At 51.6% G+C, this 18,520-nt stretch overlaps 1 protein-coding gene across 1 annotated transcript in view; it reads right to left on the reverse strand.

Moving 5' to 3' along the window:
• The window catches only part of MAP2K6 (mitogen-activated protein kinase kinase 6), a 54,811-nt gene extending 36,310 nt beyond the window's left edge, over positions 1–18,501 (reverse strand). The window contains exon 1 of the mRNA XM_041485619.1: positions 18,328–18,501. Within this exon, the coding sequence (XP_041341553.1) occupies positions 18,328–18,343 (16 nt within the window). The 5' untranslated portion in view covers positions 18,344–18,501. The remainder of the gene's footprint in view (positions 1–18,327) is intronic.
• Positions 18,502–18,520: the final 19 nt, after the last annotated feature.

Genomic DNA, 18,520 nt, shown 5'->3' on the forward strand with positions numbered 1-18,520 from the left:
AGCTGGTGGCCGCTGGCACATCCAGCTCTGAGCACACCACGGCCCCACGGTGTCCACACTGCAACTCACACCTCAGTGTCTGAATTAAAGCACTATTTATTTTCCTTTCTGTCTTTAGGAGTCATATTTTGGGTCAGGCAGCAGGAAAGGCAAGAGCATTTACATGGCTGTGGTGAATTTTTCCAACATGTACCAGAAGGAGAGCACAGCAGGAAACCCTGGAACATTGGCACACCACAGGAGCAGAGGATGGTGCACTGGCATCCCATTTAAATTCCCAAGGCTCCTGAAGGGAAAAGCACAGCCTGGCATGGCCTGGCACAGCCTGGGCACAGCTGCCCCACTGACCATGCACCAGCTGATCCCCAACTCCCCACGACACCATCAGCACCCACAGGGAATGTGGGGATGCAAGGCACTGTCCTGTCCCAAGGGTGGCCATGCCCAGCCCCTGTCTGTGTCCCAGCACCCAGATGTGTCCAGCACCCAGATGATCCCTGTCCCAGGTCTGTGTACCAGCACCCAGATGTGTCCCAGCATCCAGATGTGCACCAGCACCCATCCCTGGCCCAGCACCCATCCCTGTCCCAGTACCCATCCCTGATCCCAGCACCCAGCCATGTCCCAGTACCCATCCCTGTCCCCAGCACCCATCCCTGGCCCAGCACCCATCCCTGTCCCAGTACCCATCCCTGATCCCACCCTGTCCCAGCACCCTTTCCTGTCCCAGCACCCAGCCCTGTCCCAGCACCCTTTCCTGTCCCAGCACCCTTTCCTGTCCCAGCACCCATCCCTGCCCAGCTCCAGCTCTTGCCCCGGGGTTTCTCTGTCGCAGGGCTGAACTCGCTGCTCTGACTCAGCCCTGCAAGCTGTAATAAACTCGGGGCAGGAGAGGCTCCAAACCAAAATAGCAGGGCTGTGCAGGGAGGTGAGGTGCACCCGCTGAACCGGGGCAGGCTTGAGCAATGCCAGGGTTATTTGTGTCCCAGGCCCGGGTCAGCCCTGCTGAGGCACCCACACCGCCGAGACAAAGATCTGCAGCTTTGCTGCCAGGTAAAATCACAAGGTCAGGGCTTTGTGCCTGCCTCAGCCCAGCCTCCAGCAGGAGAAGCTCTGAACAGCAGCAGAAGAAAACGCTGCAACAAGGCAGAGCAGGGAGCTCTGCAATACGGACTCCAGCAGACTTAATCTGTGGCTCCTGCAGTGCAGACACGGACAGAAATGTCACCAAACTCAGCAAATATCAGGACCTATTTGCCACCTTTCAGCAAGCTCTGTATTTCAGTAATTCAATTTTGAAGGTAATTTCCTGATTCAGGCTAATCTCTCTTACTCTGCCCATTTTCCTCTTAACACACCCTGCAAAAGGGCTGCAGGCTGCTGGGTTACTCATGACAATACTGAAACCAGAGGATGCAATTTCTTCTTGTTTATCTGCACATTTTGGTTAGAGAGGCTGTCTGTCCCCCTGATAAGACTGCATTTCCAAATCTCAGAGGAGTTCAGACCTGCTGAGTGCAAAGCGGAAGAGCCACTTTAGATAGAGATCAGAAGTGGGATCCTGTGCTAAGACATGCCCTGGAGGGGGGCTGCAGGGACCCTGGGGAGGGGACAGGCAGCTGATACAGCTTTGGGGCAATTCTGGAACTCCCCACCAAACAGACCTGAGCCTCCCCACAGCTCCTGCAGGGAGCTGAGGGACAATCACAGGCTGGAGCAACCATCCAGCAGGTTTTGTGGGACACCAGCACCCAGGGCCAGTGTGCAGATGAAGGCTGCTTGTCTGATGGAGATGATCCTGCAGGTGTGGGTGTTAAGGATCCTCTGTGTCCTGGGGAAGTCACTGACACCTCACTGAGCTGTTCCATGGGCTCCCACACTGTCCTGGACATCCCAGCTCCATGGATTCCACTTCCCAGCTGGGCTCTGCCCCATTTCCTCTACCCCACTGCAGTGCTGGCCTGCAGGAAAACCAACAGGAGAGGAAGTGGGGCCCTCAGTGCCCATTTCCACACTCAGAGATCAGCAGAGAGCAGCCACATGCTCACTCCTGATGCTAATGGAGAGGTGACAACAAACAGCTTTGCCAGACAATGTCCCTTCCCACTTAATGTCCCTTTCCAGACAATGTCCCTTCCCAGCCCAGTCACTTCCAGTCTGTGCAGGGCACAGTGTGGGGCCACCCGTCCTGCTCCTGCTGAGCTGCTGCCAGCACCACGCTGGCACCTGCAGATGTGCCAAGGCCAGAGGGAGCCCTGCCCTGACACCCTGCCCTGGCAGGCAGCCTGGGCATCAGCCAGCTTCCCTCCAGACAGCAGCTGCAGTGCAGAGCAGCCCAAAATCCATGGTCCCCTAGGTGCTGATGGGAGACAGGAGAGCTTTGCCTGCCTCCAGCTTTCAGCACAGGCCACGGGAGATGGGAATACGAAAATCCCTGTTACAACACTTTGGCTGAACCCACTTGGCATGTGCATCCAGCTCCAATGGCCTGGGGGAAAGGGCACAGCTCCCCCCAAACCTCTGTGCACACAGTGGCATCATCACCCTGCAGGAGCAGCACCTGATCCCAGGGAATTCCACCCACCTGGGGCAAGGCTGACCCCAGCAGCAGCCCTGGGGATCCCACACACCCTCCTCCCAGCTGGTGCAAGTGGAATGTTCAGCTCTCTCCTGATTCACCCAGCTGCTCTGTGAGGATCTGTGAGGAGCAGGCAGTGCCTCGGATCCATGGGATGGAGATGGGAGGAGGTGGTGGTGCACGGGATGGAGCACCAGGATGTGCACAAACAAATTTCAGCCCTGATAACCCCAGGCATGGCCATGGGTGACAAGGAGAATCACAAATATCCCCATGGGAAGGGACCCACAAGGATCTCACCAACTCCCAGAGCTGCACAAGCCTTGTCTGTGTGTCCCCTCTGCCTGGTGTGTGCAATGAGGAATTCAGACAAAACCATCTCTGCTACTGTGGGCTCTGAGTCACATCCACCAGAGAAAAGGACTTCCATGGATGAGGATTTCAGCAGCTGCCAAAGGATGCAGCCCACAAAATGCAGAATTCCATGCTTTGTCCATGCACCCTCCCATCTCCACCAGCCTGACAGGCATCAGGACCAAAGCCTCTCACTCCCTCTCACCTTCCTTTGCCTGTTTTTCCACCCAGCAACTTGACTTCACATGTGGCCCAAGCCTCCCTTCCACTCCTCCCATCACACCATCTCAAACGCCTTCAAATCCTAAAAATCACTCACAGCTCCACCACAGGGAAGCTGCAAGAAACAGAGGCAAGGTGCAGGGAAATCCTGTGGGGTTCAAGAGATGCCCTCCTAAAGGAGGACTTGGTTTTCTGCTCCTCGGGTACACTGGAGCTGGCTGCATCCCTGGAGGCTTCCAGCAGTGGGATGGCCACATCCTCTGCTGCTCTGGGAAAGATGTGAGAGGGATGGAGATCCCATGGGGCAACAGAGGCCACTGGAGCCTCATGGCCTCTTCCCTTCCCCCGTATCAGGAGAAATCCCAGCACTGGAAATCCGGGCAGTGAGCTCCCCCAGTCAGCAGCACACCATCAATCACAAATCACAGCCCCATTTTCCCTCTGCCAAGGCCCACTGGCTTCCCTGCCTCCCCATCCCAGAGCCTGCTTTCTTCACTGTTTATCTCAAACCAGGCAGTCCACAGGAGCTGCAGGCCAGGGAAGCTGTCAGAAAGGAGCCTCCAGCCCTGGCCAGGCTTTTTTTACAAGGAACTTTTCATTTTGCTGCCACTTTGTTTTCAGCCCTCGCCTGTCTTCTTGCAGTGGGAGTTTGCTGGAATCAAAACTGGAGAAAAGCTCTTGGAATTCACCCTGGGAACAAAAGGGCTTTTGTGCAGGAGGATTTGGAGGACGAGGCTGCTTTCGCTGCCCTACCTCCGTGTCTGTCTCCCTGTGCCAAAGAGCACCTGGCCCTGGCAGAGCAGGGGCTGGGCACAGGGGACACCTCCCACACTCCAGCAGTGCCAGTGCAGCACAGAGGGCCAAGAGCTTCCCAAATATTCCTGCATCGTGCCTCACCCAAGCCTTTGTGCCTCTGGCAGCAGGCAGCGAGGGCTCTGCTCCCCAGGGCAGCAGCAGCAGCACCCTAAAAGTCTCCCAGGGGACCCTGCCATGCCAGTGGGTGCTCCCCATCAGCCCCATGGATGAGGGGATGAAGCTCCCAGACCAGGATGTGAGCTCAGGGGATGCTGAGGGCTCACCCACGAGCTGGGCATCATTCCCAGTACTGCACTTGCTATTTTATATTTCCCCTTACCCACCAAGATTTCACCTCTGAATACCACCATGAGTGACCACAGGACTCTGACCAATTCCCACATGAATCCTGAGCAGACAGCAGCAATTGTCCTGTATTTAACACAGAAGCAGATGCTCCATCTGCCTCAGCCACAAGAGCAGCAGGATTTGCCTTAAATCCATGAGGCCCAGCCCAGCTACAAACACTTCTGCACCTCCCAAACCCACTGCTCCCAACAGTGAAGCATCCACCTTATACAATTATAAATATCCTGAGTTGGAAGGGACCCACATCAAGTTCAACTCCTTTCCCCACTGCCATGTGGAGCATCAAACCCCAATTTTCTCAGGGTGACAAGATGCACTCACATCAGACACCCACGGACACAATTTAGCCCAAGCTATCTCTCCAGTTCCAATATTGCTTTTCAGGTTTTTAACATGCTTGGTTCAGCTGGGATTTTCTCCCAGCAGATCTTGCAAAGGGGTTTTGAAGCAGCCCAGTGGGAGCTCTGCAGCAGAGAACACACAAGAGACAGCAAGTCTTGTCCTCCCAATAAAGTGACACAAGTGGGCAGATTTTTTTTTCTCTCCACATATTTCCACAGGGATCAAAGCCCATCAGGTCACATCTCTAAAGCAGAAGCTGAACATACAAACCTCCCTTTAGGAGCCTTTCTGCCAAAGCCTCCACAGAACTCCCCATGTGAGGTTTGAGGCTGCAGTTTCACTTACACACTCCCAAAAAGGAGACTGCTTTCCATGAGCAGATAAGCAGAACTGGGAAAAAAGGAAAGCTCAGCTTTGCCTCTGTCCCAGCTGCAGGGCAGCCAGCCTGGCAGTGCCAGCACCACTTCCCAAGGAGCCAGGGCCTGCTGGAGCTGCCAGCCGGGGGAAATGCAAATGCCTTTGGAAAAGGAAGGTGACATTGGCACCCACTCGCTGCTGCAGGCACAGCTGGGAGTGTGCTGGGCCTTGCTGCTGCTCAGATCAAAGCTCAGCCTAAGCTCATGCTCCCCTTTAGGCTGGCCTAAGTGCCAGGCTGAGCAGGATCAGTGTAAAGGCAGTGCCAGACTCCTGGCTTGGCTGCAGCACCTGGTTACAGCTTTCAGCCCCAAAGGGACAGCCTGACACCCTGTCACAGTCATATGTTCTAGAAAAATCCCTTTGCCCAGGATTCCTCTCCTGGGAAGCTGAGAAGCCTCAGAGCAAAAAAGAAAACAATATTATCTCATTTACTTCTCCTGTGTTTTGCTACTTTAGAATGTAGTTAAAAATTGTTAATCCAAGTAATTGTTTCACTGATTTCATGTGAATTGTTTTTACTTATTGGCCAACTGAGGCCAAGCAGTGTCAGACTCTAAAAGAGTCACAAGATTCATTAGTATCCTTTAACCTTCTATAAGTATCCTTTCTGTATTCTTTAGTATAGTCTAGTTTAGTATTCATTAATATAATATAATGTATTCATTAATATAATATCATATATTAATAAATTAACCTTCTAAAAACATAAAATCAGATTCATCATTCTTTCCTTCACCTGGAAACCCCACGAATACAATAACACCCCACACAGGGACATGGTGGCTCCTCATCACCCTCCTGATGCTGCCAGTGGCACCCACTGGCAAAGCCCCGTGGGCAGGTGCTGAGCCTAAAGGGGTCAGGAGGATTAAATCTGGGAAAAGCAGGGCTTGGATATCACAAGGGTGTGACTGGGTCAGGAAGGGCTCGCCTGGGGAGCTCAGCCAACAGCCCCTCTGGACTGTCACTGTCCCCAGAGAGCATGCACACAGATTTATGCTCCAGCTCCTAATGCAGCCCCATTCCCCCTAGAGATGCTTCTGCTCACTGACCACCTTCCCTGTGGAATCTCTGTCCTGGTGCCATCACCTACAGCAGGCTGGAATTAAATCCAATCAGGGCAATGTGAGGTGCAGTTTTATTTCTGTTACTAGGGGCTCCAGACAGCCACAGGAGCCTTGTTTTACCCAGCACAGATTGGGTTTGTTCAGCATATTGTAAATTTGGACATTTCAACTGCTCTGCCAGCAGATATCTCCTGTTGATGCTCTGCATGTAAAACTTGGGTGTTAAAATTTTCTGCCCATGAGTAAAGATACCTTGGGATAAAATGGGAGAAAACTGCCCATTGACTTGGTCATTCTGTGAGTTATTAAATATCGATAACTTTTAGAGCCAAATGGGAATACCCATGGAAACAGAGGAATGTGCCACAAGCTATTTCTTTATTGAGCATCTTCACCTTCTGCAGAAGGCCCTGAGGAACAGGAGGGCTGTGATAATCCACGTGCAGGTCAGAAATTAGGTGGCAACTCTGCCCAGAGTTTTCCAGAGGAACACCACAACACCAGCAGCTCTGGCATGGCAGGAAAGGATCTGCTTCCTTGCATTCTGTCATTGGGAATTCTGGCAAAGCTTCAGCCAAATATTGTGATTAAGTTTCAACATGTGAAGGTCAAGGCTTTGATTATCCTGCCTTTGTGCCACACCATCACACAGCTCTCTTGCTATTCTTTAAGGATGCAAGAGCTTACTTGCTTATTTTTATATCTCAGTTATTAAAGAACCACATTTAATAACTGAGATATAAAAATAAGCAAGTAAGCTCTTGCTTACCTTTTAGTAAGCAATTTTAACCTTTTTTTAAAGCAAATTTATAGTTCTGACCAGTGCAGAGGGGAGGAACCAACTCCTGCTCCCTCTGCTGGCAATGCCTCCAGCAAACGTGTAGGTCCTACTTTAAAAACCCCTGGGAACACCATTGCTGGGGAAAGCCACGGGAACTGCAGGAAAACCAAAGCTGTGACCCCTCTGTGTCCCCTCTGTGTCCCAGCCCAGCTCCGGGCACTGCCCCAGCACAGGGAGCCCCTGGCAAGCACTGCCCTCCTGCTCCTGGCACTGCCAGCATGCCCAGGGCTGCTCAGGAGCCCAGGGGCACAGAGAGCCAAGGACTGCAGCTGCTCCACACCAGCACCGGGTCTGGGCGCTGCCAACACCCGGGCAGGGCACGCTGGCACAGGGGGAGGCTCCAGGAGCTCCAGGCTGAGCAGGGCAAGGTGGATGCAGCTTCCAAGGAAGCTCCTTCAAGTTCAAACCTGTTTAAGCCAGAGGTCAGAGAGCATGACCTGCCAGCCACCTCCTTCGCTGTTTTTCCACTCAGCAACTTGGCTTCACACGTGGCCAAAGCCTCCCTTCCACTCCTCCCAACACACCACCTCAAATGCCCTCAAATCCTAAAAACAACCTGAGCTGGAAGGGACCATCAGGAACCCTGATCAGGATCATCCTGTCCAGCTCCTGGCCCTGCACAGACACCCCAACAATCCCACCCTGTCCCTGAGTGCAGTGTCCAAACTCTCCAGGAGCTCTGGCAGCCTCAGGCTGCGCCCATCCCTGGGGAGCCTCGGCAGTGCCCAGCACCCTCTGGGGGAAGGACTTGCTCCTAAAATCCATCCCAATGCCCTGGCACAGCCCCAGCACTGCCTGGTCCTGTCCCTGTCCCATAGAGCAGAGGCTGGAGCTGCACCCAGGGAAGAAACTGGAATTGCTGAGATCTCTCCTCAGCCTCCTCCAGGCTGAGGAAGGCACATTTGCTTGTCTGGCATATAAAGAACACAAGCCATTTATAAAGAACAAAAGCCTTCCCCCAGGTTTTATCATGCAATTTTATCTCAATTTGGAAAACACACTGAAGAAATGCATGACAGCACAGCACTGTGACAGACTTGTGACAGCAAGTCTTGTCCTCCCAATAAAGTGACACAAGTGGGCAGATGTTTTCTCTCTCTACATACATCCACATGGATCAAAGCCCATCAGGTCACATCTCTAAAGCAGAAGCTGAACATACAAACCTCCCTTTAGGAGCCTTTCTGCCAAAGCCTCCACAGAACTCCCCATGTGAGGTTTGAGGCTGCAGTTTCACTTACACACTCCCAAAAAGGAGACTGCTTTCCATGAGCAGATAAGCAGAATTGGGAAAAAAAGGAAAGCAGAAACAGGGAGAAAAAAGGAACTAAGAGAAGCAAGATAACATAAATCATCAACACAGATCCATTATGTCCATCCCACTTAGCAACCAGGACAAAATACATCCCAACCTTGTAAATTCTTTCATGGGTGTGCTCAACCCCAACCAAGCACATTCAGTCCCACTGAGTCCTGCAAAAAGACTCAGATGTTCTGAGTTTGCCACGTGCACTTTCAGGATGAAGACATGAAAAAAAATCCTATTTAGCCTCTCCATTAAGGGAAAAGAAAAAAATTCTTCAGCCCCTACTGTTCTAAACAGGGCCCTCCTCTGCATCAGCCCTGAGTGAACCTCAGGATTGCTCCTGCCTTTCTGCTGTGGCAATGCCATTTTAAAAAACCTTTTTAAAAACCTTTTGAAAGCAAACTGCTGGAAAAGCAACCCCCTTGGCAGGAGATGCTTGCACAGGATGGACCCTAAATGAGATTATCCAAGGTAAAGCGAGGCTGGAAGCGCTGGCATTGTTCTGGCTCTGTGCAGGAAGAGCCAGAGGAGAAATTCTCTCCTACTGCAGGAAGCTGTTCCAGCCCCTTATCAGACAGAAAGCTCCTGATTTCTTGCGGGGGAAGTACCAAATGTTTTTGAGGGGAAGGAAAAAAAAAGAAAGGAAAAAAAAAAAAAAAAGAGGCATGCCTGGCTGTAAAGGAAGCTGCCTGATGACATGAATGGAGCTGAAGTCACGCTGAGAGGAAGCCTGAGGTGCTGCCCAGCTCAGGTACCTCTGAGCAAGGGGACATTGCCAGGCCACATTCCCTTGCTGTCACCCCACAGGGACCTGCAGGGCTGCAAGCCCTGGGCTCCTTCTCCCTGCCAAACAATGTGAATTCAGCCTTGTCTCACTTCACAGAATCACAGAGTGAACCAGGCTGGAAAAGGCCTTTGAGCTCATCAAGTCCAACCCATGACCCAACACCCCCTCATCAACTAAACCATGGCACTGAGTGCCACGTCCAGGGACAGTGAGCCCACCACCTCCCAGGGCAGGTGATTCCAGTGCCCAATCACTCTTTCAGTGAAGAATTTTTTCATTTTTTGCCTCCAGAAATCAACTTGTTTCTCATCATGTCTGAATGCAGCATCTGTGTCACCCTCCCCAGCTGCCAGGGGCTAATTTGGGCTCTCCCTCCAGCTCTGATGCTGCTGTCGGGGGCTGCTTTGGGATATGGGATGTCCTTCCCTGCAAAGCACAATCTGCTCTTTTGGTTCATTTATAAAACTGATTGCTTGGCAGGCATCCAAAGTTTTCTGTAGATATGTCCCAGAGTTTTATTAGCAATGAGCAAATTGCTGGTGTCCTTGGGAAAGGTAAGGAAGTCAGAGCCTGTGTTATTTGCCTTTGTTTTTTCTGGAGGGTCTCTCCCAAAGGGTAATTCCATGACACAGAGCAGAGCTCTCTGGCTGCACAATGACCTGTAGATATGATGGCTGTCTTGGCATATTCCATAGATACCTAAAAAACTTAGATTTTAACTCTGTTCACTATTTTATGCCTTATTTCAGCCAAGAACTCCATGTCTTAGCCTGGTTTCTCCTGGAAGATTGTTAAGGGATTGTGGTTTTCATCTCTTAGGAGTTAAAAAGCAGAAAAACACTTTGGAACAGGTCAAAACCCAACAGTATTAGAGCATTGCCTTTCTTCTCCTTTAATAGGCTACTCTGACAACCCTCTGCTTGTTAAATGAGAGAAAAATCTGTGGGCAAGCAGTGAAGGTCAATCTTGTGGTTTTTGAAAGCATTTAATTAACACAGTTAAGTACCAAGGTCTGCTTAGGAGGGAACTTCTGCATTAACCAGCAGCATCTTTCTCTTCAGAGAGGCAAACCTACAAGAGACTGACTGCAGGATTTATCCTCATCTCCCCATCCCAGACCTCAGTGGTGCTCACATGCAGCTGCAGCAGCTTCCCTGTCCTGCTGCTGCTGCCAAAACTGTAAGGAAATCATGGTCAGACTTGTGTCTGCACCTCTGGCCAGATCCTGACCTCCTTCTTCAGGGCTTGGGGTGATCCCCTGCACTCTCTGTGCCTCGGACTTCTGCTCCAAGCCTTTTTGTCAAGTGCTTAAACAAATCTACTTAAGACGTAGCTTAGCCCAAAAGGGTTTTGGCATTTTGATGACAGCATGTAAAGTCCCTGTCTCTTTCCTGAGCTGCTCTCAGCTCCTACAGGTGCTCGTCTCCTTGGATAAAACTATCCCATATTTGTGCTTTAACCCTGTGCAATCACATGCACAAACCCCACAGTTACAGGCTGTCAGTTCCTTTCTAAAAGGTCACAGCATCAGCTGGTTGAGAGAAGAAATCAATCCCAGCCCTCACAAAGCTTAGATTTTATTTCTTCATACTTTTGCAGCACTGGACACCCTAACTGCAGGCAATTAAAGCAGCCCTAGCAAAAAGGGGCTGTGCTGAAACCCAAGCTGGGAAGTGTGGCTCCAACTCCAGGACTGGAGAGGTGCCCCGCAAGAAGGAGACGTGCCCAGGGCTGTGCCTGGTGCTGCACAAACCAACCCTGCAGGCAGAGCTGCTGCCAAAAGGACCTTCTGAGCCCATGTGCCCTGCTTTGGCAGGGATTGTGGCAGGGATCGTTCCCCTCCTACGTGCAGGGCCCTGAGGCAGTGACTGCAGCGGGGCTGCTGCACACCAAAGATGTGAGAGCAGATAGAACGGAGCAAATCCAGGGAAAAATCACCCAATCATGGAACGGGTTGGGTTGGGTTGGAAGAGGCCTTACCAATCATCTCATACCTTCCACTGTCCCAGGCTGCTCCAAGCCCCGTCCAGCCTGGCCTTGGACACTTCCAGGGGTGTCGTGGACACCTTCAGGCAGCCACAGCCTCTCTGGGCACCCTGTGCCTCACCACCCTCACAGGAAATGATTTTCTCTTAATATCTAATCCAAACCTATTTCAAAAAGTCAGTAATCAGTGCTGGGTTTGCCTTTAAAATATTCTTTCTCCCTTCTCTTTTGGTTCTCTGGGAAGGTTTGTCTTTGCTGGATTGGGCCTTCCGTCACTTTAGAGCTCTCAGAACAACAAAAGACTTTTGAGTCATTTTCTATATCTGACCTTGAACTACTGCAGAAGCAATAAAACATTCATAAGAGGAATGATACCACGGAGAGAAGCTGTAATTTTTATAACTTGTTGCTTGAGTGTGGAATAAGCCCTGTGAGAAGCCAGGAGTGAGGCAGTCGGGGGTCAGCCCCCACTGCAGGATGAGCACAGGCACCAAAACCACCGGGCCTGGGGCTTGCACACAGCAGCCACACGAAGCTCTGGGGCCATATGGCACCGATAAGCATTTTTCATTGAGTGTAATTACATATTTTTGTTTAGAAAAAAGATTCTCCTTCAAAAGCAGCTCCCAAGTCCGTGCTGATTCAGCCTTCATTAAAGGCCTCTTCTTGCAGACACAGTCAAGTGTTGACTTCTGCACTGATTTGCTATTGCTGCCTTATCTTTGGCATCTCATCTGCAACTTCTGCTGGGTTTTTTTCTTTCTTTTTTTTCGCCCCCCCCCCCCCCCCCCCAGTGGCTTCAGTTCTTCTCACGATTTTTGATCTGCCTGGGTGCAGGCTAAGAAAACCCAGCCTTGATGATAAAATTGCAGGCTAAGTAGGCTAACAAAACAGCACCAGCAAGAAACTGGATCAGCTCAGCTCAGCTCTGTGAAGTTTTCCTGCTAGAGTAGGGGAAAAAAATGCTTTTTCTCTTACAAATCTGAAACCCTACCCCAGCTGCAGAGGTTGTTTGCATTGGGCTTCACAGCACTCATATTTTGCAGCCCAGAAAGCCACAGGCACTGCTCCAACAGCAACTGGGGGATGCAGCCAGAGCAGCTCCTACCCCTGAGCTTCCCCTGATGCCATCTCTGACCCTGCCCCTCCAAATCCAGGCTCCTGCTTGAGGGTGGGATGCAGATCCAGAGGGATTTGCCCCAGCTCTGACAGCACCAGCGATGCACCAGAGGCTTCTTGGAGTTCCCAGAAAGGATGTGCAGCACTCCCTGCACTATGTCCAAAGGAAAGATGACTCAGAAATGCTTCAGCACCCCAGAGACTGTCCTGGTGGGATGAACCCTCTGTGTTTGGAATCCCCAGTTGAAAAGGGTGGGGAGATTGGAAGGATGGGTTTAATTCTGGCTCTGAGGCAAGAGAAAGCCCTACAAGCAACAGGCTCAGACTTCCCCTCTCCAAACTGCTTTTCACTGAGCCAAGGCCACTGAGCAGGAGTCAGTTTTCCATTCACACTCATCAAGTGCAGAATATTGTGGATTTGGAAGACAAAAGAAAAAAAACCAAAAAACAAAATTAAAAAACCCCAACTTTTTGCGCAATGAGCAGCTATGGAAATTGCACCCAATGGCCTTCACCACTTGGCCACCACAGCCATAATATCTGAGGTGGCACAGCTCCAGCCTCCTGCATCTGCTTCCCTGCTAACACTGCTCCAGCTGATAATACTAATCCCTTAAACTATTCCCAGACAGGCCCTAAGGAAGGGAGCTAAGGAGCTCCACAGGTAATGAAACAGATTTTTATTTTCTTTAATTATAGCTCCGTCCACATCTCAAACCGAAAGAACACTCCTGCAATTTCCCTGGCCACTGGAGGCTGACTCAACATTTCATCTAATGATGCTGCCAACTTGTAAATGCACCCCAAAATGGACCCCAAAACGTGAGTGACCGCAGGAAGGGACTCCTGGTGAGTTATTCTTGCCCAGAATTGCTTGTGCCACGGCTGCCATCCCAGCTGTGACCTGCCCTGTGCTTTCACCCCCTGGGAAGGGCAGAGCTTTGCCTCTGGAGCTGGAGCAGCATCAGGAATGCAAGTTCATGGGGTGAATCCCTTGGGGCAGGGCTGGGAACCATCACAACGACCAGGCTAAGGAGCTCTGGGCCTCCAAGTGCATTTGCAGAGGGCTGGAGAAGCATCCCCACTCCTGTGCTAACAAAACTCCCACACTATTCTTCTTTTTCCAGCTTTTTTCAGGTGTCTTGGTTTTCAATCCTTTTTGGAGAGGCTTCTAGAGGTGCTGTCACAGCTCTTTTCAGAAAGAGAAAAAGCCCAAGTGACAGCAAACACAGGCACTGCTTGGGGAGAAAAGGCAATTTTTAAATAATCTTGTGTATTTTCAACCAGGGGGTCCAGAATCTCAAACCTGCTGTCACCACGTTCCACGTGAAGTGTCTCATCTCTCCAAATTGCTCCTGTGGTTTTCATGGAGCATCATTTGCTTCACCTTAGCAGCTCATGGATGTGTCAGGGGAGGGAATTCAGCCCCAAGGAAGCCACCAGGTTTTGGTGACTTAAACACCAAAATAAAAAGGAGCAAAAATAAAAAGAAGCACTGAGGAGCCTGGCAGGAGCACTCAGCTTTCTGCTCCCTTCCTCCTGTAACTTGGCACTTTTATTGCTAGAATTGTTCCTAGTTGGAGCTTTTAAATATTAAATATGTCCTGGGTAGCAGCAGGGAGCTGCTGGCCTGAGCAGTGGTGTTGGGACATGTTGGGACATGTTGGGACCTGCTGGGACATGGGGACAGGACAAACACCTCCTTGGGGCAGAGCAGGGGCTCACCCAGGTGTCTCAGGTGCTCTCACCTGGGCACAGCTTTGGCTCATCTCCAGCCAAATACTTTTTGCCCCAACCACATTTTCCTCTTCCCAAGCTGGGTAATTCCTCCAGCCTGGCATTGCATGAGGTTTTTAAACCTCTTTATAAACATTTGCCCCCTATTAACCCAAAGCAGGCACACCTCCAGCACTGCAGCACAGCACCTAAACTAATTCAACAGGGCACCCTTAAAAAAAAAAATTAATTAAGAATAAATCAACAACTCCAGCTGAAATTTGCTGCTAGTCCAGGCTTTGCTAGGCTTGCACCTGGCTGACCGTGGCACGGCTTTGCTGGCTGTGCCCTTGCCAAGTGCCTGTGTCATGGGAGTGTGTGAGTGGGGAGAAGCTGAGGTGCTGCTGATGAGGCAAAATTCACATTGCACAACCCACAGGAGCTGCTTGCAGGTTAATCCTACACCAGCAACAACCTGCCACCTACCTAGGGCTGCAAAAAACCCAACAACAAGGAATATTTCAGCTTTACAGCTGGCTCCACTGAGACTTCTGGCTGGGGAAAACATGAGTGTTTCACATAAAACTGTGGTATTTGGACTAGGTGCAGGGCCTTTGGTCAAAGTCCATAGGGTGCATGCTCAGCCAGCATCACGTGGGATGTGCTGCTCATAATCTCAGCTTCCCTTTGCAGCTGCAGCACTGAAAATTGTATTTGAAACAGGAGCCTGAAGCTTAGGTGTGAGATCAACAGGCAGCAATACTTAGTTTAAACATCATTTCAGTGTATTTATGAATCAGTGCTCTCGTGGGTACTGCTCCCCCTTCCCTTTTCTTATTGCAATGAAGAAATTTGCATATTTGCAGGTATTTTCTCCCATGTGGGCTTTGGGAATAATTCCACCCGTTGCAAGGAATTTGGGAGACTCCTGCATATATCTGCTGTCACCAGAGTCCAGATTTACAGTCTTAGACTGTGCTTGGCTTGAAATTAATATGGACTTCCTCTTCCCCCCCCCCCACCACTCCTCTTCCAAAATAATATCCTATTAGTCATGACAGCCAAACGGGCTGGATTTGGGCAAGGATTCAACTTCTGAGTTCCCATTAATATCAAGGCCAGAGCAGCCCCATCTCTGAAGGTGAGGAACAGGCTGCAGGAACCTGCTGTGCTCAGGAAAAGCTGATTTGCTAAGGGTTGCTACATCCAACAAATAGTACCAAGTCTGCAGCTTGAAAGAGGGAATGAACAAGCACAGGGTGAAATGCAGGGGTGTCTTTGACTTCAGGTGAGTTCTGTATTTGGGTGGACCCTCAGGGAGCCCAGCAGGGACAGGTAAGGTGGCTCAGAACCCTGAACACAATGCTGGAGGCATCTGCTCATTCCTGCTGCAGAAAGGGCCAGAAGAAAAGTGTTGTTTCTGAATTCCAGGGGAGTTTTACCCTTTACAGATTGTGCAGGAAGCAAATCCCCCCCATTTTTTTGCATAGCACAGGTAGGGTCTCCCTGAACCAGGTGGGATCCCTTGCAGGGAGTAAGAACAACTCTGCTGCTCACATGTCCCCCTGCTACGCTGCATCAAAAACATTAATCTCTGGCAAATTCTCAGAACAACTCTGGAAAGGATTCAAAGCAGGGAGAGGGCTCAGCAGCTGGCTGGGGCTCTGGGCTGTACTTTCCAGAGCTGCTGAGGAACCTCCTGTGCAATACATGAAAGCTGATCCCAAAACTCAGATTATCCCAAGGAACGACACCTCTGCTGCAAAGCCCAGAGCTGAAACCCCTTCCTGAGCAAAAGCTGGGCCTGAACAGCTGAGCTGGGAAAAGTTATCTGTGCCAGGAATGCAGGCACTGGTGCTGCAGAGAGCGAGGAGGACGGCAAAGGGAGTCAAGAATGATGCCATTCATTGAGATCATGTTTTGTGGGTTGGCTACTTCCATCCTCCCTTTTCCTGGTACTGGGCAGGACGCAGAAGGCCCTGCTGGGGGACACTCAGCACCCCTGCAGGGCCACCAGCACAGCTCCCTGCCTGTCACCACCTCTGCACGCTCAGCCTTTGCCACCCCCAGGCTTTTTGGGGACCCCCTGTCCCCCCAAGGACCCTCCTGGCAGTGGCAGGGGGCTCTGGGTATTCCCGGGTTCAATCCTGCATTATCAAACTTCCTTGGCTCTTTGCATCGGAAACTTTTACAATTCCCTGCTCGGCTGGAAAAGATGACTGCAGCAAACCCAAATTAGGAATAAATTATACAACAACTTTACATTTTTCTTTTACAAAGGAAAACTGTGTGGCAAGAGCTGTGCAGGCACCTCCTTGCCAACGTCCTCCCTTGCAAGGGTTATTGTGGAAGGCTTAGTTTGAATAAATAAATAAATAAATAAACAAACACAACACGAGCTCCAAACCCACTTTGGGACCTGCTCCTGCCAGGCCACACGCTGCCTCTCACCCCCAAAATCCCAAATATGTGCGAGGGCTGCAGTATGCAGGGAGAGCCAAGCTGCAACATCCAATCCAAGCACTTCCAAAAGCTCCAAAAGCTGCATCTGTGTCACGGGCATGGATTTTCACAATGAATGGCCGCAGCTACTCCTCCTTAAAGCTCTCCCTGTTGCATTCCCGCAGCATTTTTGCAATATTAAATTCTCCACCTCCTCCCAGCCTGCCCCCTCCCGCCCTTGCAAGGGCACAAGTCAGAGGCACTCTGGAATAAGCAGCGAGTTAAAAAGCAAAGAGCCAGTGCTCTTTGCCACCACCACGCTGGCAGAAATAAATCACCGCTGTCCCCTTCCCAAACCCCCTCCCGCTGCTCCTCAGGGCTCAACTCCTGCCCTTCTGCAACTCCTAAACACTCAACTTCTGCAGCTCCAAAATGCTCAATTCCTGCAGCTCTCAAATGCCCAATTCCTGCCCTTTTGCAACTCCTAAGTTCTCAACTTCTGCAACTCCAAAACGCTTGATTCTGCAGCAACACAATGCCCAATTCCTCCCCTTTTACAACTCCGAAATTCTCAACTCCTGCAGCTCCAAAATGCATAATTCCTGTCCTTTTGCAACTCCTAAATGCTCAATTCCTGCAGCTCCAAAATGCATAAATCCTACCCTTTTGCATCTCCTAAATCCTCAACTTCTGCAGCTCCAAAATGCATAATTTCTGCAGCTCCAAAATGCATAATTCCTGTCCTTTTGCAACTCCTAAATGCTCAATTCCTGCAGCTCCAAAATGCGTAATTCCTGCCCTTTTGCAACTCCTAAATTCTCAACTTCTGCAGCTCCAAAATGCACAATTCCTGCAGCTCCCAAATGCCCAACTCCAGCCCTTTTGCAACTCCTGAACTGTCAAATTCTGCAGCTCCAAAATGCTTCCGTCCTGCGGCTCTTAAATGCTCTAGTCCTGTGTTTCTGCAGCTCCAAAATGCACAATTCCTGCAGCTCCAAAATGCATAATTCCTGCCCTTTTGCAACTTCTAAATTCTCAGCTTCTGCCCTCCTGCAGCTCCTAAACGCTCCATTCCTGCAGCTCCAAAATGCTCCTGTTCTTGCAGTTCCCAAACGCTCCATTCCTGCCCTTCTGCAGCTCCCAAATACCCAATTCCTGCACTTCCCAAATGCTCCATTCCTGCCTTTTTGCACGCTCGGAGCTTGCTGGTGTGACAAACCCCACTGCTGCCTCCGACCAAAAGTTACCAAATATTAAAAGAGGGGAGGGGGGGTGAGAGAAATGGGTGGAAAATGATCTCAGCGCTGGCACGAGAACAATACTTTCCCATGGAAACATAGGTATATATTTAATTCCTGGTAACTCCACTCCAGTTTCACCTTTCATCTCCATCGCGGACTTGTTTAAAAGTTTGCTTTAACCCCGCGCCGAGCCCCGGCTGCAGCTGCTCCTCCAACACCCCCCGCTCGTTCGGGGCCGTGCCAAAGGCAGGCGAGGGGCTCGCTCATCCCGGGACAGGCTGCACCGCCGGCGAGCAGGAAACGCGGCGGGAGCGGCACCGGGACTGCACCGGAGCTGCACCGGGAGCGGCACCGGAGCTCAACCGGGAGTTGCACCGGGGGCGGCACCGGGAGCGGCGACCCCCAGGCAAGGCGGGCGTGCAAACGCGCGGGTACCCGCACCCGTGCATGCACGTGCAACGTGCACCCGCGCCCGTGCACGCGCGGCTGCACGCGCGCTTGCACGCGCGGCTGCGTGCCCGGTTGCGCGTGCACCCGCAAGTTGCACAAGCGAATGCGCGCGCGCGCACCCCCACACACACACACACGAGTTGCACAAGCGAGTGCACGCGCGCGCGCATAAGCGTGCACACGCATGCACGCGCGCTAGTGCAGCCCTTGCACGCGCGGCTACACGCGCGGAAAACGCACGCGCGCACCCACCCGCGGCTGCACGCGCGCGCGTGCACGCGCGCCGCGCTCTCACCTCGGGGCTGAGACATTGTCCCCCGGCGGGCTGGGGGCAGGGCGCGCGCACAAAGAGCCGTCCCCCGCGCGGCCCCGCCGAGGGGCGAGCCGCCCGGCGCGCGCGCGCACACACACACAAAAGATGCGAGCCGCGCGCTCCCCCCCGGAACGCCGCGCGCGCTCCCGCCTGGGCGGCGCGGGGCTCGGGGCGC

This window comes from Pyrgilauda ruficollis, unplaced genomic scaffold, assembly GCF_017590135.1.
Source record: "Pyrgilauda ruficollis isolate IOZ18807 unplaced genomic scaffold, ASM1759013v1 scaffold72, whole genome shotgun sequence".
Taxonomy (NCBI): Eukaryota; Metazoa; Chordata; class Aves; order Passeriformes; family Passeridae; genus Pyrgilauda; species Pyrgilauda ruficollis.